Below are 20543 nucleotides of genomic sequence, written 5' to 3' on the forward strand. Positions count from 1 at the left end.
TTTTAAATAACAATCCTCAAAAAAAAAAGAAGCTAAATACCATTAGAGATAAAGTGGGCCTGAATATGGTGGGCGTAAACATAACTGGTCCATGACGGTCTAGGAGAAGGAAAGCCACTGGTTGAGCTTGTTAACAAAATGTTGGGCTTTATAGAAAATATCAATAACTTATAAATAAGGGCAGGTTAGGCCCAATAAATAGAAGAGATGTGCAAAGATCTTTTTGCTCTTCTTTTATTACATAAGCACTTTGGGTCTCTGTAGATGTCTTTGGGTCCATACAAGGAGGCTGCATTGTTAGGAACAAAATATGAGATTTGTATCTTCAAATGTGTGTAAACTTTAATATTCATTGAGGGTTTGTTTTTCTTTGCTTTTAACATTTAAAATCAAAACAAACACTCAAGCAAAATGTCATCAGATTCAGATGATAAACGCTATAGTATCAAATACAAAATGACATCATTATTGGTTCGATCTTTGAACAAACAATAACAATCCTCATAAAACAACTGAATGTTTTATCTTTCGAGATCAATCATTTGTTATCATTTTATAAAATCTGCTGCGAAAAACGAGTCGAATTTTATGTTATAAAACATCGCATATAAAATATCTTTATCGTCAGACTTTTTTTTACCATGGTTTAGGTTAGTTAAAACAACAATTATAAAAAAAAAAAGAGAGTTAAAAAATACATTAAAAAAATGGGGGAAATGCAAGTGCTTTGTTGGGAGGAGAGGAGCCGCTGATCAAAGCCACGTTTCGTGTCTTCCATCTTCCTTATTGTTGTTGGGTTGCTTCCTCTCTGTCTTTCCTTTTCATCTGCTTCTTAATCGCCTCCTTCTCTCTCTCTCTATCTGAACTTCCTCCCTCTATTCTCACCGCTTTTCCTTCTCCACCGATTTATATTTTTTCCCCTATCTATTTCTCCTGCAATCCCCAAACCTTATCTTTCCGCTTCCTGGGTTTTTGCTTCTTCTTTGGGTAAGATTGGATTTTTTCTCTTACCCACTTTTTGTTTCTCCTCATAGATCGTTTATTGATCTTCATCACCCGGCTCGATGGTATTGATTCTGCAAAATTTGGGTTTTAATTTCCATGTGGACTGTTTCGATCGTGGGTTAATTGTGTAGTTTAATCAAAGTGAAAATTGTGATTAAATCAATTGGGCTTATCTCGATTCACTGCTTCATCGGTGAAGCGATCGGGAAACAAAGCAAAGTGCAACTCTTTTATTGTTTTGATCAATTGAAGGATTGAATGTTAATCTCTCTGTGCTATGACCATCACCATCTTCTGCTAGTAGATCTACTTGAGAGCCTTTTTGTGTGTGTGTTTATGGCTTCTCTTCTTTCGTAGCATATCTCTGATTGTGATAAAGTATTATCCTTGTGTTGTTTAACTAGCATTATGGCAAAAAAGGTGATTGCTTTGGTTTTCTCATGGATCTAACAAAGCTTGGTTTCGTTTTTATGTCTCTGCAGATTAGTTATATGGGCTGAACTAGGAATTTCATGGGAGTTGTGGAGGATACTGAACCTCCTTTGAAACGTGCAAAACGCGACGAAACCAACGGCTTCTCTGGTAGTAACTCTTCCGTTAGAGTTAGCAGTGTGACCAACTCTTTGGGAGACCTTATGGCGAGGCCTCTCACCTCCTCCCAAGGGGATGATGAAACCATCGGCTCCAAAGGAGTCATTAAAAAATCTGAATTCGTTAGGATCATCACTAGGACTCTCTACTCGCTTGGATACGGTAAAGCCGGGGCTATGCTCGAGGAAGAATCCGGGATCCCTCTGCATCACTCCTTCGTGGAGACGTTTATGGAGCAGGTTAGGGACGGGAAATGGGATGAAAGTATTGTCACGTTGCACAGAATCGGTCTGCTGGATGAGAAGGATGTCAAAGCTGCGTCGTTCTTGCTACTAGAGCAGAAGTTCTTAGAGCTTCTGAAGTTTGATAAGATAGCTGAAGCGCTTGGCACGTTGAGGAACGAGATTGAGCCTCTTCGTATTAATACAAAGCGTGTTCATGAGCTCGCTTCCTCTCTTATATTATCGGGTCCAGGCAAAGAGAATGTGAGTTCGAGGTCCAAGGTTCTGGAGGAACTGCAAAGCTTGCTTCCTGCTTCTGTTATAATCCCGGAGAAGAGGTTGGAGAGTTTAGTTGAGAGTTCACTTCATATTCAGCGGGATGCTTGTGTTTTCCATAATACTTTGGATAGTGATTTGTCTTTGTATTCCGATCATCAATGCGGGAAGCACCAGATTCCTTCTCAGACCGTTCAGGTTAGGCTGCTCTGATCTCTTATTGTTAATTCTGTTACCTTCATGTTCTCGTTTCATGGTGACTGTTAGTTTCTCAAAACCATAGGAGAGTGGCATATCTTTAGCTGATAAGTTTACAGTACAATGTTCTGCACACGTTTCCCCTTTCTTGACAGGTCATTAAAAAAGCAATAGAAGATGATAATTGTCTCAGTCTGATGCCTCTTTTCTTTTTCGGTTATATCTTTTTTTGTCATTGGCTAATGGCTATGCAGTACTCACGTTCTTCTCTGATGATCTAATTACCTATGTGGCCTCGTTTTTGATGTTGTAGTTTAGTCAGACTAGCAGTGCTTGTGTGCGTTTATGAAAAATCACATTCGTTAAGTTCTCTCTCTACGTGAATGGTTCAGATCTTGGAGTCGCATACTGATGAAGTTTGGTTCTTGCAATACTCGCATAATGGCAAATATTTAGCTTCATCTTCCAAGGATCAGACTGCAATTATATGGGAGGTACTCACCTGTTAGAAGTTTTGATTTGTTACCTACTAGTTGGGTTAACCTGTTTGCTGATTCACTTAAGAGTTTACTCTTCAGATCAACGCAAATGGGCATATGTCATTGAAGCATAAACTTGTGGGCCACCAGAAGCCAGTGACTGCTATCTTATGGAGTCCTGACGATAGTCAGGTCCTTACATGTGGAGCAGAAGAGGTTATCAGACGCTGGGATGTTGATTCAGGAGACTGTCTTCACACATACGAAAAAGGCGGTATCGGTCCCATTTCCTGCGGATGGTATTCCGATGGGAAGGGAATAATCGCAGGGATGACAGACCGAAGCATCTGCATGTGGGATTTAGACGGTAGAGAGATGGAATGCTGGAAAGGTCAGAGGACGCAAAAGGTATCAGATATAGCGATGACTGATGATGGAAAGTGGCTTGTAAGCGTATGCAAGGACTCTGTGATATCATTGTTTGATAGGGAAGCGACTGTTGAGAGGTTGATCGAAGAGGAAGAGACCATTACATCGTTCTCGCTTTCTAATGACAACAAATATGTGCTGGTGAATCTCCTCAACCAGGAGATACGTCTATGGAGTATTGAAGGTGACCCCAAGATTGTGACGAGATACAAAGGCCACAAGCGTTCACGGTTCCTCATCAGATCATGCTTTGGTGGCTATGAACAAGGTTTTATCGCTAGTGGAAGCGAGGATTCTCAGGTACAATCCGTCCTAAGTCTACACAAAACATAACCAGTTTAGGCAGAAGGGTTTTGGTGACATTGGTCTGCACATATGTTTTGTGATTTGCAGGTATACATATGGCACAGATCGACAGGGAAGTTAATCACTGAGCTACCAGGACATGCAGGAGCGGTTAACTGTGTGAGCTGGAGCCCAACGAACCTTCACGTGATGGCTTCAGCAAGCGATGATGGGACCATAAGGATATGGGGACTTGACCGGATTAACCCACATAAACAGGAGAAGCAAGTGCAAGGAAGTAGCAGTAATGGTGTGCTTCATCAATGCAATGGGAACTGATTATGATACCTTTTTCTTTTCTTTTTTAAATCTACTTAACAGTTATGTTGTTTCTCCTTCATCATCAAAACCTCTTTTTGTTTGTTTCCTTTGGCACTGGAATCAAAAGAAAGAAGGCAAAAGCTGTTTTTAATTATGAACTCATGGAAATGAATGCAAATTGCAACATTTATTTCTTCTTCTCTCTTCTCTTGATGCTTCATTGTACATAGATTGTGACTCATTGAATGGTACATTTGCAATTCTACTGTCTTTACAATCAGTAAAAAAGTTAAAAACACTGGGTTTAAAAAAGATTTTTAATCCATAATACTCTTTCAAATTAATATTTTTCAGTATTTACAAGAACAAAATTAAATAAGTTTCAGATTATCAATTTTAATAATTTAAAATAAAATTCAATAAATTTAATTGGTTTCTTTAAAGTTGATTATTATTAAATGATAAAGTATAAAAAAAAACTTCAAAATATATCTTCTTGAAAAAAATTTCTTTAAAATAGTATAGATTGCAAATTTTTTCTTACAAATTAAAATATTTTAATTTATTTCGTTAGTCGTATTATTTTTTGAAACATGCCATTTGGATCATATAATATACTTTCCTTTTCTTAAGAATATTTCCTATATATATATATTTTTATTCATATAATATAGTCTACAAGGATCACAAAAACAAACGATTATTCAAAAATTTCGATCCCTAGCTGCAAAATCCCTAATTGCTAGAGAGGGAGAGAGAGAATGGGAAGTAACCGTGCTAGAAATTTCCGGCGGCGAGGGGACGACGACGGCGATGAAAACGACGTTAAAGATCCAACCGCCGCGCCGAAACCGTCTTCAGCTCCTTCCTCGTCAAAACCTAAAAAACTCCCAGCCTCGGAGCCGAAGAAGAAGCTACTCAGTTTCGCCGATGACGAGGAGGACGAAGATGCACCTCCACGTGTAACCGTAAAGCCTAAGAACGCCAGAGATCGAAGCAAATCTTCTTCGCGTCTCAGCGGTTCTGGATCTGCTCACAGACTTAACTCTTCCACCGTGGAGCATCGTTCCTCCTCTTCTTCCACTTCCTCCTCCACCGTGGCTCCGCCTTCAAACGTGCTTCCCCAGGCGGGCGCTTATACGAAAGAGGCACTCCTCGAGCTCCAGAGGAACACGCGTACGCTTCCGTATTCTCGCCCTAGTACAGCAAGTTCCGAGCCGAAGGTAGTGCTCAAGGGCTTAATCAAACCTCAGCAGCAGCAGGAGAAGCAGAGCTTGACGGATGTGGTTAGGCAGGTTTCGGATTTGGACTTCGATGAGGAAGGGGAAGCCGATGATGCGTTCTTCGAACAGGCGGTGATTGAAGCTAGAGCCAAGAGGGAGAAGGCGAGGCAGCCACGTTCAACGCCGGCGCCTGATTTTATATCACTGGATTGTAGTACCGCGAATCGTTCCGCTGCTGAAGTGGTTAGCGACGAGGATGGGGACTTTCAAGGAGGTTTCGTCGTGTCGCACAAAGGTAATGGGAAAGCTGTGTTTACAGCTAATAAGTCCACGACGGAAAGTTTATATGAGGATGAGGATGAAGAAGAGAAGTTGTGGGAGGAGGAGCAGTTTAAGAAGGGTATTGGTAAAAGAATGGATGAAGGGTCTAACAGGATTGCAAGTAGCAATGGAATGGCTTTGCATCCACAACAGAAGCCACTACCACAACAACCACCGCAGATGTATGCTTATCATGCCAATGTGCCCCCTACCATTGGTCCAGCTACTAGTGTTGATGCATTACCAATGTCACAACAAGCTGAGCTTGCCAAGAAGGCATTGCAAGACAATGTTAAGAAGCTTAAGGTATTGCTCTATGAAGTTGGCTTTTTAATTATTAATCCACCGCCTTCTCTTAGGATTTGTCTAATGTCACCGTAAAGTGTTATTTCTAGTTGATTATTAGCTGACGTGAGCTTTTGAACATAGCTCAACGTAGAGGTTTTCCTATTGGTTCGTTGCTATTGACTAGTTATGGAATTGATTTGATACTGAACTTGGTTTCTGATGAACTGCATTTGTTTTTAATTATTTGCCAGGAATCTCATGCAAAAACTTTATCCTCGCTTACCAAGACAGATGAGAATTTGACTGCTTCGTTGATGAGTATCACAGATCTTGAAAGTTCTCTATCTGCAGCTGGAGACAAGTATGTCTTCATGCAAAAACTCAGAGACTTCATTTCTGTTATCTGCGACTTCATGCAGGTACGCTTTCATATAATAAAGTGCCTGTAGTTGTATACATATTGCTTATGTTGCAGGGTCGTCTCTTTTTACTTTTGATTGACCATTAGCAACTGCTTTCTTAGTGCAGTTCTTGATGTTTCTTCCTTTCATCTCATTTGACTGCATAATATCATGTCTCCAGGGAAAAATAAAAGTAATTAATAGCAGATACTATGCCGCATTTCTCTGTTTGATCTTTGATCTCCAACAAAACATTGAAAAATGAGCCGAAACCATATTTCCATCTAATTAGCTAGGTACTCTTGGCGTACATGTTCTTTGACACTTGCATCATGATTCGATCTTAATGAAAGCAAACGATTTCTTTTATATTGAAAACATCACTGTTTCTTCGTTTTATTTCGTTGCATACAACACAATGTCTTTCATATACGGTGGTGTATGGATTCACTGGACAGCGTATACCCCTAACATATTTGCATTGGTGCTTTCATTTCCACCAGTATAAAAATTCAACTATGATAAATACTGCTACTGGATTGCTCCTAATTTCTACTTCAACTTTTCTTTCGCAGGAAAAGGGTTCCTTCATTGAAGAAATTGAAGATCAGATGAAGGACCTTAATGAAAAACATGCTTCAGCTATACTAGAAAGAAGAATTGCAGATAACAATGACGAGATGGTAGAGCTAGGGGCCTCCGTGAAAGCAGCTGTGGCAGTTCTAAACAAACAAGGAAGCAGTACTTCAGTGATTGCTGCTGCCACAAGTGCTGCCCTTGCTGCCGCTGCTTCTATAAGACAGCAGACTCAACCAGTTAAGCTTGATGAATTGGGCAGGGACGAAAACTTGCAGAAGCGCAGGGAAGCAGAAAGAAGGGCTGCAGCACGGCAGAAAAGGCGAGCTCGATTTGAAAATAAGCGTGCATCAACCATGGAGATTGATGGATCTTCTTTGAAAATAGAAGGGGAATCAAGCACTGATGAGAGTGACAGCGAGACTTCAGCATACAAGGAAATCAGAGATAAGATACTTTTGTGTGCTGATAAGGTCTTCAGTGATGCATCTGAGGAGTTTTCCCAGCTTTCAATGGTGAAGGCGAGATTTGAGAAGTGGAAGCGAGACTATTCATCTACTTATCGGGATGCTTACATGTCTTTGACCGTACCTTCCATCTTTTCACCCTATGTTAGATTGGAGCTCTTGAAATGGGATCCTCTTCATCAAGACGTGGATTTCTTTGACATGGAATGGTAAGCTATTAATGATTTCCATCTTTTGGTATCCAAATTTCATAGCTAAAACATACTTCACTTAAGTTAATTAATATGCATTACTGCACTAGTCTCTGAGCGTGTGAAGTAAAGTTAGTAAACCCATTGTTTTCCTCGGATTTGTGGAAGTAATCTAACTCGCGATGTATATCTGTAGGCACGGCTTATTATTTGATTATGGTAAGCCAGAAGATGGTGATGATTTTGCACCCGATGATACTGATGCCAACCTTGTCCCTGAGCTAGTGGAAAAAGTTGCGATTCCTATATTGCACCATCAGATACTTCGTTGTTGGGATATACTTAGCACCCGGGAGACAAAAAATGCTGTTGCTGCTACAACCTTGGTGACAAATTATGTTCCCGCTTCAAGCGAGGCCCTAGCAAAATTATTTTCTGCTATTCGTTCTCGTCTTGTTGAAGCCATAGCAGCTATTGCGGTATGGAATTTGAATTTGTTACATCTCTTGTTACTTTACTAATAAAATCTCGTTGAGTCTGTTATGAGTATACTGGACCGATAATATCTTATTGTCTTTTCTTTGTTCTCCAGGTTCCGACATGGGATCCTCTGATATTGAAGGCTGTACCTAATGCTCCACAAGTTGCAGCATATAGGTTTGGTACATCAGTCCGTCTTATGAGAAATATATGCATGTGGAAAGACATCCTGGCTCTTCCAGTGTTGGAGAACTTGGCTCTGAGTGAGCTTTTGTTTGGAAAAGTCCTACCTCATGTCAGAAGCATTGCTTCAAATATCCATGATGCAATGACAAGAACTGAAAAGATCGTTGCTTCTTTGTCTGGAGTATGGACAGGACAAAGCGTCACAAGAACTCACAGGTAATAATGACTTCTTTCAAGAGACGAATTACAAGTTTACTTTCTCACACATTGCAGTTCTCATGGTTCATATTAGTGAACATGTATTCACATCTTATGACGTTGCATCTCGTTCCCCATTATTGTTACAATCCGTCTGCATGAAAATTAAGCTATCGAATCAGGAGTAAATGTGTACATTACATACTTGATCTTGCAAAGTCTAGGCACTTTAGGAGTATTAGTCAAGCTAAAACATATACTAAAACGTTTTATCTGATTGTGCAGTCGGCCGTTGCAACCTCTTGTGGATTGTATTCTGACACTAAGGAAAATTCTCGAGACAAGGCTTGCCTCAGGACTGGACGACGCTGAAACCACTGGTCTTGCCCGCAGGTTAAAGAGAATACTAGTCGAGGTCCACGAACACGATCACGCCAGGGAAATTGTCAGAACATTCAATCTCAAGGAGGCAGTGTGATGAAAATCTTTTATTGGTGGGAAACTAGAAATTCAACTCTGAAATCTGTAATCTCGAAGTTATCAGACACGTTTCTCCCGAGGATGTTGCATTTCAAGATTTATGGAAGCCATTTGCGTATGCAAAGAGTTCTTGTACATTGGCATGTTTGTAACCTCTGAGCGTATACGAGCTTATATAATCTTGTATGAGATTATTTGGCAAATACAGTTTTCCAGTTAATATAAGCCACAACTAGTATTTGCTGTGCTGCATTTTCGAATTTTTGTTACACAAGTCGTCTCTATACCCAAAGACGATTTATTTGGTTGAACTTCTGATTAACTCAAATAGCATAATAAAAGAACCCTTGGAAAAATCTCTAGTACTGAAGTTGGTTTTTGAACATATATCTCAAGGGGTAGCAGTAGTAGTAGTGTCGTCTTCTTCATTTGTATCTTCTATATCCGACGAAGAATCAGCCGCTTTCTCGAATTCCACCATTTTCTCAAGTGAGTCTATGTCTCCAGCTTCAGCAAGGGCGTGTATCCGCAGCTTCTCTGCGTCTTCGCTGCAATTTGTCATAGAGAACGAGTAAGTAAAGGAACATTTCATAAGCATAAGATTTTCTAAGTACTTTTTGAAAAGCTTTAGTCTGAGACTCTCAGAGATAGCTTACTCTGTAACTCCGAATATTTCCTTGACAATTAAGGAGTTGTCTTTTGAGCAGAAGTCAGGAAGCTGTTTAAAAAGAGAACAGAGTTACAAAAATCCATTACAAAGACGAAACACTGTATGCATATTTGTTGGTTTCGTGTTCAGATCATCATATATGTTGAAATAGTGTAATGTTTCCAAACTCATTACCTCGGAAAGATAGTAGATTTTTCCAAAAAGCGCCTGCACGGCTAGTTTTCTCTTGAACCCCTTTTCTGTAAACCCTTGCATATTCATCACAACAGGACCTGCAAAATACAAATACGCCAAGAGCAATTAAGAAGACTCTTAACAAATGGAGAACCATAAAGAGAAGCATGGTCTTATCATACCTTTTTCTTTAACAATACGACGGGAGATTTCATTCAAAACCTCAGGAATCTGAGAATCATCCAAACCAGAAGCTCTTCTGAGATGAATGAGGCTCGCAACAAGGTCAGGGTTAAACGGTTTCTCGTTCAACGCATAGCGTATGTACTTCCTCAATATCTCAGACATGTTAAACCCTGTCTGGATCATGTAGACAAAAACAAACAAACATCATCCTCACGTTAAACTCTCTACTTGAATGATTACAAAGATGAAGCATAAAAAGTTCACACCTTTTCTTCAATTGCCTTAAGCTCAGAGCTATTCACTGCGCCTTCTCTCTGTAACAGCTCATCTATAGATCTACAAAGCATAGCGTTCTGATTCACCTGTAGAGAGAGAAATCAAAATCCAAACTTTGAATCAGTTCTTGGTTTCAACTAGTAAAAAAAGATCACAAGAGAAACAGAGTGAGAGAGACCAGTTTCTTGCGTTGCGCTTTAGGAGAAGAGAACTTCTTAACGGTCTTGACGAAGGCGCTTACGAACGTCACGCCGGCGTAGGCTAGCGGAACGGCGAGCATCCACGGCAGCTTGCTGCTACCAACTCGGGGACCTGGAATCGCTTGAGTCACCGAGCCAGTGAACTCGACTAGGTCGAGCGCCTTCTCCTGAATCCACAGCATATCCTCCTCTACTTCCTTTTCTTCTACTTCTTCCTCCGCCTCGCTCGAGCTCTTCTGTTTTTTGTTCTCCATCTCTGATGGTTTCTTCGACGCTGAGGCGGAAGTAGAGAGGTGACTGAGTCTCGAGGGACGGAGGGAGGGTAAGGAGACGAGAAATGGTGTTTTAGGGGAGGAGCGGGGGAGAAGCGATGGTTGACCATTCTGTTGAGTTTGTGTCCGGAGAAGAAGCTGAGATGAAGGTTGAAGGAGAGACGCCATTGGTGAAGCTTTTGGTGTTGGCTTGGGATGCGGCGGAGCTGTACGGAAGCGGCTTATCGAGTTCTATACGCCGAAGGTAAGAGAGTAGGTGACGAAGCATGATTTGTAACACTGTTTTATTGGGCTTCGGCCCATTTAGTTTTACCCAGTACAATTCTAATTTTAAATCACCCAACGAAAAGAAAATTACTTTTACTACCACGGTAACAGTGAATTTTCAGCAGACAAAAGAGTGGCGTCTTTTTTTACTGGTCTTTTATTTACCACTTCAACTATTTTCATGAAAATTCAGATAAACTTTCCAATATTTGTTCAGCATTCAGATAGAATAGCCATTGCTTGGATGCATAGTAAGCCAATGCAAAGCACATTGCATGAACATACAAAATAGAAATTTACAAAGAAACCATTAGCTTCTCTTCGTCTACATAATGTCATTCTCTTTTTCTGCGTCATATTATAAATGTCGAAAAATAGTTTTTGGTTTTTGTTTGTGAGCAGTTGAACTCGAGAGTAGATTAACGAACAATAATAACTCAAACGCTGAGTTCTAAGACTAGCATATACAATTTTCGGGCATCAATCTTATACATTATCAGGCCAGAACTCCCTGAAGAAGGCTCGTTCAAATTCCTTCTCCTGTAACTGTTTTTCGTGCTCCATCAACTTCCGCATTTTCTTTGACAGTTTCTTGGATTGCTTAGAGACTTCTTCCTCCTGAAATTTGTATAGTAAGGAAAAAAAAAGATAAGATATATGCCTTAATAGACAAACAGAAGAGGCATTTGCATTGGAAACAATCAGCTTCTACTTGTCGGTTTTTAAAAACATACATTTCCAGAATCCGTAGCTTTCACGGCTTTTCTCTTGGTTGGTTTTTCAGCTGGAGCTCCCAGCCCTCGTTTGTTATTTTTCAGCTCTGCTTGGACTGGCACCAATATACCCTGTTTGGAAAAGACACCTAATCATTCAGAAAGACATGAATACTTAAAATACAGAAACTAGTACATAATGAACATGACTCATTAAGAACAACAACGCAAAGAGTAAATCAACCAAGACACCTTAAGACTCGAAAGTCGGAAAGCAAGTTAATATAAGCGTTTTAGGATGATTGTAAAATAACTCAAAACATCAGTTTTCTACTAAAACTTCAGTGTATCTCTACAGAAAAAAAGATTCTGAATTGTGAAGGAAATTCACTTGTAGACTTTCATGTAAGGCACAACAAGATAGTACACAATCTAGTAAGAATTTCAAAATAACAACTCCTTCATACAACTAAGAAAGTCTCAACATTCTGGCGAATGACACTATATTAACAAATAAATGCGGATTCCACAACTAGATAGAACCATAATTGATACAAGCAGATATGAGTTTTACCTGTTCAGCGACTCCAAGACCAGTGCCTTCCTTCCAGCCCTGCTTCTTTAAGAGCTGCATATTCCAATTAGTTGAGAACCAGCTTAGACTTTTTAAATTTAATGAAAAAAAAAAACATCAAACATAAACATCCTAGATAGAACATAGCTCAACAAAAGATACCTGAAACCCAATGTTGGAAGAACTGATTGCAGCCCATGAACTGCTTGATCCAGCAGACTCATCCATACCTATATACAATGAATCAAACATTCAGAAAAATAAAACTTTGGATGAGAGTTAGTAGCTTTAATCTTAGGGTTAACAATTCAGATTGTCGCCGGCCAAACTCAAAACACCCCTTCTGTTAATTCGTGTCTGGGCATAACTGGCAACACGAATCCAAAGTCAAAACAAGGAGAGATTTTCATAAACCATGAACCTGATTCCTGAAACATCAGACAATTGAAAGTAATTGATAAACGGGGAACTCACCAGCAACGACGTGAAACTCAAGCAGTCTCCAGAACAAAATCAGACCAAGAAAACCTAGAATCGAAGAGACGAGCTTATCGGAATTCGATTCGAGTCTCGAAAGAACGATTCCCTATCTCTATCGAACCAACGCCTCTGATTGCGTCGCCGGCGTGAGGCGGTTGAGCGTCTTAGTTTATATTTAAAACCGCTTTCTAAAGCATAACGGGCCTGTTTATTTAGTTAGGCCAGGCCCAACAGAGGCCCAACAATATAGCAGACGCGGACTAATCTAAACCAAACAGTAAATCTGGAGTTCGTCGTTTTCAGGTGGGCATAAAGCTCAGTGCGTCCACGCTTCACCTTCTTCCTCCTCCTCCTCCTCTACATCCCCCCTTCTCGATTATAGAGAACAAAGGCTAAGTCTCTCTCTCTCCCCGATTTCTTCGCGAAAATTTCGTATCCATGGTAAGCAATCAGTTTCTATCATCTTCCTTTTTCATTTTCTAGGTTTTGCATCTTTTATCTCGATCGCAAATGATAGGGTTTTTGGAATCCAAGACTTGTTTTGTGTTGCATTTATTTCGAATTTTAGGTTAATGATTTCAAAATGCGACCTTTACTTTCGTATAGATCTAGTGGGTTTGTGATTGTTTGGGATTTGATTTTGATCTGCTCGTTGTTCTTCGAGATTGGGTTGATTCACTTCCTTTTGTAGGTTTTGGTTTGGTTTGATATTGAAATATAGATTTTTTTTTTATCAAAGTTTAACTTTGAATTACATTTTATATGTAACCTCTATGTTCTCTATGCGTTCGATGACAGGCACCTGTGAGGGGGATTCTTGGTTTGCAGAGGGCAGTATCTGTTTGGAAGGAGAGTAACAGACTTGCTCCAGCTTTGAGATCATTCAGCACCCAAGCTGCGTCCACTTCCACCACTCCACAGCCACCTCCACCTCCTCCGCCTCCGGAGAAGACTCATTTCGGTGGTCTCAAGGATGAAGATCGGATTTTTACCAACCTCTACGGTCTGCACGACCCGTTTCTCAAGGGGGCGAAGAAGAGAGGTGATTGGTACAGGACCAAGGATTTGGTGCTCAAGGGTACTGATTGGATTGTTAATGAGATGAAGAAGTCTGGTCTTCGTGGACGTGGCGGTGCTGGTTTCCCTTCTGGTCTTAAGTGGTCCTTTATGCCTAAAGTCTCTGATGGGCGTCCTTCTTATTTGGTTGTCAACGCTGATGAGAGTGAGCCTGGGACTTGTAAAGATAGGGAGATCATGCGTCATGACCCTCACAAGTTGTTGGAAGGGTGTTTGATTGCTGGTGTTGGTATGAGAGCTAGTGCAGCTTATATTTACATCAGGGGTGAGTATGTGAATGAGCGTTTGAATCTAGAGAAGGCGAGGAGAGAGGCATATGCAGCTGGTCTCTTGGGGAAGAATGCATGTGGTTCTGGGTATGACTTCGATGTTTACATCCATTTTGGAGCTGGTGCGTACATTTGTGGTGAAGAGACTGCGCTTCTTGAAAGTCTCGAAGGGAAGCAAGGAAAGCCTAGGTTGAAGCCTCCGTTCCCTGCTAATGCTGGTTTGTACGGTTGTCCCACAACTGTTACCAATGTGGAAACGGTGGCTGTTTCTCCTACCATTTTAAGGCGTGGACCTGAGTGGTTTTCGAGTTTTGGTAGGAAGAATAACTCTGGGACGAAGCTGTTTTGTATATCGGGCCATGTTAACAAGCCATGTACCGTTGAAGAGGAGATGAGTATCCCTCTCAAGGAACTGATTGAGAGGCATTGTGGAGGTGTCAGGGGTGGATGGGACAACCTGCTTGCTATCATTCCTGGAGGTTCCTCTGTCCCTTTGATTCCTAAGAACATATGCGAGGATGTGCTGATGGATTTCGATGCGCTCAAGGCTGTCCAGTCAGGGCTAGGAACTGCAGCGGTCATTGTGATGGACAAATCGACCGATGTTGTGGATGCAATTGCGAGGCTCTCTTACTTCTACAAGCATGAAAGCTGTGGGCAGTGCACTCCGTGCAGAGAGGGAACAGGGTGGCTCTGGATGATCATGGAGAGGATGAAAGTTGGCAATGCAAAGCTGGAGGAGATTGATATGCTTCACGAGGTAACCAAGCAGATCGAAGGACACACAATCTGTGCATTGGGTGATGCAGCTGCATGGCCAGTGCAAGGTCTGATAAGGCACTTTAGGCCGGAGCTTGAGAGAAGGATCAGGGAACGCGCTGAAAGGGAGTTGCTACAGGCTGCTGCTTAAAGCCCTTGTTAACGACAGGTTTGCATCTCCCATCCCTGAACTCTTTTAATTTCCTGTTGCAAACTTAAAAGCAAAGATCTAGTTCATTGTTTCGCATGAAAAGGTAGAATTGTGTATGTCAGTACTCGGCTCTATAGTTTCTTTGGGCCTTCATAGTCTATACCTTTTTGCAGGGTATTTGCTATTATTTTCAACGGAAATAAAATCTGAAGCACATTATTAGGGTTTTGGGGATGCAAAGCTACTTCAGAAGGAGAAGAAGGTACTGTATTTGTTGAAATGGTTCATGTTAAACTTTAATCAAACTGTATCAGAAAGAGCTCTGTTTGCTCTTTTGCTTATTCTACTTTCTTTCAATGTTTGTTTGTTTTCTCATGACTACTGAGAGCACATTTTGGGAACAACCAACCAAACAAAACCTTTTCATATTTAAAATAAAGGATACTCCTTTTTTGGGTTTTTAGACCGTTCATTACACCCCAAATAAGTTTATAATCACTGGTTCTTTTTGGCTTGTTGTGGAAAATATCTATAGGGTAATGACTGGTACATTGATACCCATAGTTGATCTTGTATCATTGTGATTAGTCGCAACTGGTAGAATCTTAATCTAGGTGTGACTATTCTCGTATATGTTCACATCAAAAAGAGGAAAACATGAATGTTAGAGAGACCTGTGAATTGATGGGACAAGTACGGTAGGGGACCGGTCTGGTTTGGTGGATGTTTATGGATAAGACGTACGTCACCATCTTCTTCTAACTTCTTTGTCCAGTTCTGCAGTTTATTTTTCATTTTTCAAGTTCTTTCCTAATCAATAACATTACGAGATCGAGATGTAGTGAAAGTAAATCTATACATATCAAGTTAACCGAGTACAGTATGTGTAAAAGCTTTGTTGCACACTGACTAGGCACTAAATCACATGTTGCATAAACTGGATAGTGTATTTCGTAGGCAACTTATATTGGAAAGCGTCATCTAAAGTGTGTTGAAGAGGCTTCCCTTTATTTGTAAACACAGAAATATACTCTAAACTAATACTAAACAAATTAGTTTGAACAATTTTTCATATAGTTTTGTAATTTTTAATTGTCTAATGATAAAAAGTAACATGACAGTACAAATAATTATTATTCATCAATGATTGACTAGGACCCCAAATGTCACCCAAAAATATATCTTGGCACATGCTATAGCATTATGAAAGTGGGAAAACAAAATAGAAGAAAAATCTAATATATTAATTAACGATGTTCCATTCTTAAAATTACTTGTTATAATCTGGTTAAAAAAGATTACTTGTATATCCTTAATCTACTTAGCAATCAACATAATTACCATCAAAAGAAAAATTAGACAAAAAATAAAAATCTGATGAGAGAAAAATATTTTTTGTTTGAGCAACATGAGAGAAAAATACAAAAGGTAAGAAAATTGTAAAAAAAGTATATAAACAGAGAAACTGAGCTGTGAGAAAAAGCTGTAGCTATCAATGGTGTGGGCGCTTAATGGTTATCATCACTGTCTCTATTTTGTTTCGAACTTCCGCTTTAACAATGGCGTTTTGACCTCTCTCTCTCTCTCCTTCAACTTGTTGTCGCAATCCCTAGAAGACCCAATAAACCCCTAATTTCTCTTTCATTTCCATATTGATTTGCCTCGCGTGTACTTCTTCGTTGTGCTTCTTAAGAATCAGATAAACCCCTCTCTCTCTCTCTCTCTTCGCTGCTCTGTTCTTAGCTCATCAGTAAGATACGCCAAAGATATCCTCTTGAAGGGTTTATCGCCCTTATTTTCGGGGAATTCGATTCAGTAGAAAAGAGATTCCCTTTTCGATTCGTCTTCTCCGAGATTCTCTCTCTCTCTTTAGTTTATCCGAGTTATTAGTGAGTTTCTGTGGATCTCTAGCTAAAAGATTCCAACTTTGCTGATAGTCTGGTTGGAATCCTAGTCTGATTAGATTTTTAAAAAATGACTGTGGAAGAAGTTAGTGATGGTTCTGCGTGGAGTAGGGAAGATGATATTGCGTTCGAGAGAGCTCTTGCTAATCATACAGATGAATCCGAGGAAAAGTGGGAGAAGATTGCTGCTGATGTTCCAGGGAAAAGTGTTGAGCAGATTAAAGAGCATTACGAGCTTTTAGTTGAGGATGTTGGTAGGATTGAATCAGGGTGTGTCCCTCTTCCTTCCTACCGTTCTCCTCCTGAGGATGCTGGTGACGATGGAGGAAGTAGTAAGAGAGGAGGTAACAGTCATGACCAGGGAAGCAAAGCAAAGGCTGATCAAGAACGACGAAAGGGTATTGCCTGGTCCGAGGATGAGCACAGGTGATCTTTATGCTGTTTGTGCTTATTCTCATTCCTTTAGTATTCTTTCGATTAAGATCAAGAACATTGCTCTAGGCATCATTGGATGTTAGTTTTCTTTTGAACCTGTAGCAAGTTAGAGTTTTTTGAAGTCATACTGTGCTTAGAAGCAAGACCTTTACAGGGAACTCCTCTTAGGTTCTTGGTTTTAGTTTTAGGGGGACTTGCCCAAGGTAACTAACTCTAGAGGGTGCTTTGACCGAAAACTTCATGATTTTGTAAAAGTTTCAAAGGCTCAACTTGGCATGGGACAGAGAAAGCTGTCCTCATAAATTCTCATTACCTCCTCTGTCTTAACTGCTATATCATTACATCCACCATGTTAGAGATGATATCTAACCCCTGGGACCATTTTGACCAATCTTTTCCACCACTTGTTCAAGCTAGATGCTGTTTATCATATTCCTGAAACCTTGAGAAAATGGATAGTTAGTTGGTCCACCTCCGTTATTGGAGAACCCCACTTTCCTTTTAGAAAGGAGCAAGAACATCTTACTTTAATGTTTAGTCTTTCACTTTTACCCTCTTGAAAGTGCTAATGGTTTTGTTTAAGGTTAGATAAGCGTAGAATTAGAATTGAATATAACGGTAAGGTCAGCTGCATATGCAATATTGTGATGAACTAATGGGTTTGTCTCTTCTGTGTTGCAGGTTATTTCTTCTTGGTTTGGATAAGTACGGGAAAGGTGATTGGCGTAGCATTTCTCGTAACTTTGTGGTAACAAGAACACCGACCCAAGTAGCGAGCCATGCTCAAAAGTACTTCATTCGTCTAAACTCAATGAACAAAGACAGAAGACGATCAAGCATTCACGACATTACTAGTGTTGGCGACGTAGATGTCTCAACGCCACAAGGACCGATCACTGGTCAGAACAACAACAACAACAACGCCGGTTCTGCTGCTGTTGCTGGAGGAGGAAACAAATCAGCCAAGCAACCCGCCTCCCAACCAACACCTGGACCTCCTATGTATGGAACACCCACCATAGGTCAACCAGTAAGTGGACCATTGGTCTCAGCAGTTGGAACACCTGTGAACCTCCCAGCTCCGCCTCACATGGCTTATGGAGTCCATTCTGCTCCAGTCCCTGGATCAGTGGTTCCTGGTGCACCTATGAACATGGCTCAGATGCCGTACACCATGCCGAGGACACCAACTGCTCATAGGTAACGTCGAAAGTACCTTTGTTATGATAGTGCTCTCTGTTTAGGTGTAAGAAAGCTGTGTAAAGGATTTAGTTAATATTCCTTGAGCGAGTTTTTTTTATTACTTAGTTTCTGAGGATTTTTACGAGATCGAATAAGAAAGATATTAATCTTTATATGGTTTTAACCTCTATGAAACTTTGTTAATGTTCAAGAGATTGTATACAAAATAAAGTTTGATTTGAAATTGGATACAAGATTGTGAAAACACCAAAGTCAGTAAATCACATCAGTTCAACAGACTCGGTCATTGTTTCCGAGTCAAAGTAACTCTTGTCTGGTTTTATTCTCCTGGTGATCTCCTCAAGAACCTGATAGATCTCATAAGATCTTGGGTGTGATTTGTCTTGCACAGTAAAGTTATGAACTTCAACTCCTACATCCACAAGATAGCTATACCCAGCAGCCTTTGTCATCGTTTCCTTCTTCATCATCTTCCTCATCCTCAAAACCCCATCCCACCTCTCATTCGCGGCGTAGATATTTGACATGATCACGCAGTTACCTGGATTGGAAGGTTCAAGCTTGAACAGCGCCTCGCTTGCTATCTCTGCTATCTCAACGTTGCCGTGGAAACTACAAGCGCCCAAAAGGGTTCCCCAAACGACAGCATCTGGCTTCATCGGCATTGCTCTGACGAGATCGTAGGCTTCTTGCAGCTTCCCAACACGCGCCAAGAGATTGATCATGCATCCGTAGTGCTCTAGCTTTGGGGAAATCTTGTGAACTTCTTCCATGGACTTGAACAGTTCTTTGCCCTTCACCACCATCCCACCATGAACACAAGCTAGCAGCAACCCAACAAACGTCACTGCATCAGGTTTCCCTCCTTCTCGCTAAAGTAACAACAGAGAATCATAACGTTAAAAAAAAACAAGAGATCAACATGCTTGTAATGCAACGATAAGAAGAACATGCTCACCAACATTTGGGCATAAAGCTCTAGAGCTTGGTCGTGTTTCCCGTGAGTAGCTAGACTACTGATCATGGAGTTCCATGAGCACAAATTTCTCTGCTTGCCGATCTCATGGAAGAACCGTTTAGCTACATCTATCATTCCACATTTTGAGTACATCTCTAGCATAGCATTACTAACGTAAATGTTATCAAAGAACCCGTTCTCTCTAGCGTATCTCTCTAACCTTCTCCCAATCTCCAACGCTCCTAGATTCGCACAAGCGGGGAGAACACTAGTTACAGTAATATGATTCGGTTTCACAGATTTATCTTTCTCCATACACAAAAACATGGTTAAAGCTTTTGAGTAATTCCCATTCTGACAAAACCCAGAGATAACACTTGTCCACGAGACCACGTTCTTACAAGGCATCGAATCAAACAGCTCCATCGCCGCCTTCATATCACCTTGGCTTTTGTAAACCGTGATCATCGCGTTCCACACAGGTACATCTCGGTTAGGCATTTCGTCGAACACTCTGCGCGCACAACACAAAGCTCCTACCTTTGCGTATCCGGTGACTAAAGCAGTGCAGCAGAATGAATCAGACTCGAACCCAGATCTAATAAACTGCGAATGAAGCACTCGCAATGTTCGAACCGACGATATCGAAGCGGAAGCGGAAGCGGCGAAGACGAAATTGAAAGTGTGGTGATTTGGTCGGAGGCCATCCAAGGAGAGGAGGTTGAAGAGGGAGATGGATTCATGGGGCTGGTCGTGGATGGAGTAAGCTTGAATCAGCTTGTTGTAGAGGAAGATACAAGGGCTACGATGATGGTCGAAGAGTTTTCGGGCGTAGACAAGATTAGGAACACGAAGTAATCGTTGTAAGAGATCTTTGGTTTCATCTAGGCCAGTTTTGAGACAGTGCGCGTGGAGTTGTTTGATCTGATTCATCCCCACGCGCTTACACTTCCCGCGTAATGAGTGTTGGACTTTTTATCGGTTCTATAATATTAACGGTGACGTAATGTGTTGGGCTCATAAAGGGTTTTAAACTACGGCCCATATAGTAAAGAAATGTTTCAACAGATTATTGAATTCTTTATTTATGGTATTTGAAAAAACATTATTATAAATTGGATAGGGATCTGAGCAATGTTATATAATCTTCTCAGTATTATATCCTTTCTAAAATTATTATCTCCAGCTTTTTTTTCCTAAAATTAGCTCCCAAATATTCGTTTGCACCATTTTAAATGGCATATTTAGATATCATACTAATCCTCATAAGATGTGACATGTACCTGTCCCAACGATTTGGACTTTGAGTAGGTTGAAAAAAATTCAAAACTAGAAATAATATATACGCTTGATTCTTTA

General features: G+C 40.6%; 7 protein-coding genes across 10 annotated transcripts; 4 read left to right on the top strand and 3 right to left on the bottom strand.

Moving 5' to 3' along the window:
- Positions 1–732: 732 nt before the first annotated feature.
- On the top strand, positions 733–4001 carry LOC111197776 (WD repeat-containing protein 26 homolog). 2 transcript variants are annotated; one of them, XM_022709978.2, is made up of 5 exons: positions 733–987; positions 1488–2291; positions 2684–2785; positions 2870–3499; positions 3593–4001. In XM_022709978.2, exons 2-5 carry the CDS (start codon positions 1518–1520, stop codon positions 3821–3823), a joined length of 1737 nt encoding a protein of 578 aa, XP_022565699.1. In that variant the 5' UTR covers positions 733–987; positions 1488–1517; the 3' UTR covers positions 3824–4001. The 2 variants fall into 2 exon arrangements, with proteins under 2 accessions (XP_022565699.1, XP_022565700.1); XM_022709979.2 differs by having other exon boundaries at positions 768–1067.
- A 478-nt stretch (positions 4002–4479) lies between these two features.
- On the top strand, positions 4480–8868 carry LOC106419326 (transcriptional repressor ILP1). Its single transcript, XM_013860086.3, has 6 exons — positions 4480–5655; positions 5889–6056; positions 6614–7290; positions 7469–7751; positions 7865–8154; positions 8422–8868. Exons 1-6 carry the CDS (start codon positions 4567–4569, stop codon positions 8612–8614), a joined length of 2700 nt encoding a protein of 899 aa, XP_013715540.3. The 5' UTR covers positions 4480–4566; the 3' UTR covers positions 8615–8868.
- Positions 8788–10670, bottom strand: LOC106419327. The gene is made up of 6 exons (XM_013860088.3): positions 10101–10670; positions 9913–10008; positions 9643–9820; positions 9461–9558; positions 9273–9334; positions 8788–9164 (listed from the first exon to the last, which is right to left on the bottom strand). Exons 1-6 carry the CDS (start codon positions 10560–10562, stop codon positions 9008–9010), a joined length of 1053 nt encoding a protein of 350 aa, XP_013715542.2. The 5' UTR covers positions 10563–10670; the 3' UTR covers positions 8788–9007.
- Positions 10671–10987: 317 nt separating this feature from the next.
- On the bottom strand, positions 10988–12581 carry LOC111210093 (SURP and G-patch domain-containing protein 1-like protein). 3 transcript variants are annotated; one of them, XM_022710427.2, is made up of 6 exons: positions 12423–12576; positions 12254–12315; positions 12111–12178; positions 11949–12002; positions 11396–11506; positions 10988–11279 (listed from the first exon to the last, which is right to left on the bottom strand). In XM_022710427.2, exons 3-6 carry the CDS (start codon positions 12174–12176, stop codon positions 11148–11150), a joined length of 363 nt encoding a protein of 120 aa, XP_022566148.1. In that variant the 5' UTR covers positions 12177–12178; positions 12254–12315; positions 12423–12576; the 3' UTR covers positions 10988–11147. The 3 variants fall into 3 exon arrangements, with proteins under 3 accessions (XP_022566148.1, XP_022566147.1, XP_048623107.1); XM_022710426.2 differs by lacking the exon at positions 12254–12315 and having other exon boundaries at positions 12423–12581; XM_048767150.1 differs by lacking the exons at positions 12254–12315; positions 12423–12576 and having other exon boundaries at positions 12111–12197.
- A 126-nt stretch (positions 12582–12707) lies between these two features.
- LOC111210094 (NADH dehydrogenase [ubiquinone] flavoprotein 1, mitochondrial-like) lies at positions 12708–15143 on the top strand. Its single transcript, XM_048767147.1, has 3 exons — positions 12708–12869; positions 13227–14702; positions 14858–15143. The coding sequence occupies exons 1-2, from the start codon at positions 12867–12869 to the stop codon at positions 14682–14684; spliced, it is 1461 nt and encodes a 486-aa protein (XP_048623104.1). The 5' UTR covers positions 12708–12866; the 3' UTR covers positions 14685–14702; positions 14858–15143.
- Positions 15144–16044: 901 nt separating this feature from the next.
- On the top strand, positions 16045–18449 carry LOC111209958 (transcription factor SRM1-like). Its single transcript, XM_022710074.2, has 2 exons — positions 16045–17014; positions 17705–18449. Exons 1-2 carry the CDS (start codon positions 16659–16661, stop codon positions 18225–18227), a joined length of 879 nt encoding a protein of 292 aa, XP_022565795.1. The 5' UTR covers positions 16045–16658; the 3' UTR covers positions 18228–18449.
- Positions 18358–20126, bottom strand: LOC106419420 (pentatricopeptide repeat-containing protein At5g08510). Its single transcript, XM_013860201.3, has 2 exons — positions 19185–20126; positions 18358–19098 (listed from the first exon to the last, which is right to left on the bottom strand). Exons 1-2 carry the CDS (start codon positions 20115–20117, stop codon positions 18487–18489), a joined length of 1545 nt encoding a protein of 514 aa, XP_013715655.2. The 5' UTR covers positions 20118–20126; the 3' UTR covers positions 18358–18486.
- Between the last annotated feature and the right edge of the window lie 417 nt (positions 20127–20543).

The sequence above is a fragment of the Brassica napus genome, chromosome C9 (genome assembly GCF_020379485.1).
Source record: "Brassica napus cultivar Da-Ae chromosome C9, Da-Ae, whole genome shotgun sequence".
NCBI lineage: Eukaryota > Viridiplantae > Streptophyta > Magnoliopsida > Brassicales > Brassicaceae > Brassica > Brassica napus.

Bases quoted from the DNA above. Each gene is read 5' to 3' on its own strand.
- LOC111197776 (XM_022709978.2), top strand. From the start codon at position 1,518: ATGGGAGTTGTGGAGGATACTGAACCTCCTTTGAAACGTGCAAAACGC. The intron at 2,292-2,683 runs GTTAGGCTGCTC...TGAATGGTTCAG, and splicing joins TTCCTTCTCAGACCGTTCAG to ATCTTGGAGTCGCATACTGA. The intron at 2,786-2,869 runs GTACTCACCTGT...TTTACTCTTCAG, and splicing joins AGACTGCAATTATATGGGAG to ATCAACGCAAATGGGCATAT.
- LOC106419327 (XM_013860088.3), bottom strand. From the start codon at position 10,562: ATGGCGTCTCTCCTTCAACCTTCATCTCAGCTTCTTCTCCGGACACAA. The intron at 9,335-9,460 runs GTAATGAGTTTG...CTTTTTAAACAG, and splicing joins AAATCTACTATCTTTCCGAG to CTTCCTGACTTCTGCTCAAA. The intron at 9,165-9,272 runs GTAAGCTATCTC...GACAAATTGCAG, and splicing joins GAAATATTCGGAGTTACAGA to CGAAGACGCAGAGAAGCTGC.
- LOC106419420 (XM_013860201.3), bottom strand. From the start codon at position 20,117: ATGAATCAGATCAAACAACTCCACGCGCACTGTCTCAAAACTGGCCTA. The intron at 19,099-19,184 runs GTGAGCATGTTC...TTGTTACTTTAG, and splicing joins AGCTTTATGCCCAAATGTTG to CGAGAAGGAGGGAAACCTGA.
- LOC111210093 (XM_022710426.2), bottom strand. From the start codon at position 12,176: ATGGATGAGTCTGCTGGATCAAGCAGTTCATGGGCTGCAATCAGTTCT. The intron at 12,003-12,110 runs GTATCTTTTGTT...TGGAATATGCAG, and splicing joins CTTCCAACATTGGGTTTCAG to CTCTTAAAGAAGCAGGGCTG. The intron at 11,280-11,395 runs GTATGTTTTTAA...TACAAATTTCAG, and splicing joins AAGCTACGGATTCTGGAAAT to GAGGAAGAAGTCTCTAAGCA.
- LOC106419326 (XM_013860086.3), top strand. From the start codon at position 4,567: ATGGGAAGTAACCGTGCTAGAAATTTCCGGCGGCGAGGGGACGACGAC. The intron at 6,057-6,613 runs GTACGCTTTCAT...TTTCTTTCGCAG, and splicing joins TTATCTGCGACTTCATGCAG to GAAAAGGGTTCCTTCATTGA. The intron at 7,291-7,468 runs GTAAGCTATTAA...GTATATCTGTAG, and splicing joins GATTTCTTTGACATGGAATG to GCACGGCTTATTATTTGATT.
- LOC111209958 (XM_022710074.2), top strand. From the start codon at position 16,659: ATGACTGTGGAAGAAGTTAGTGATGGTTCTGCGTGGAGTAGGGAAGAT. The intron at 17,015-17,704 runs GTGATCTTTATG...TCTGTGTTGCAG, and splicing joins TGGTCCGAGGATGAGCACAG to GTTATTTCTTCTTGGTTTGG.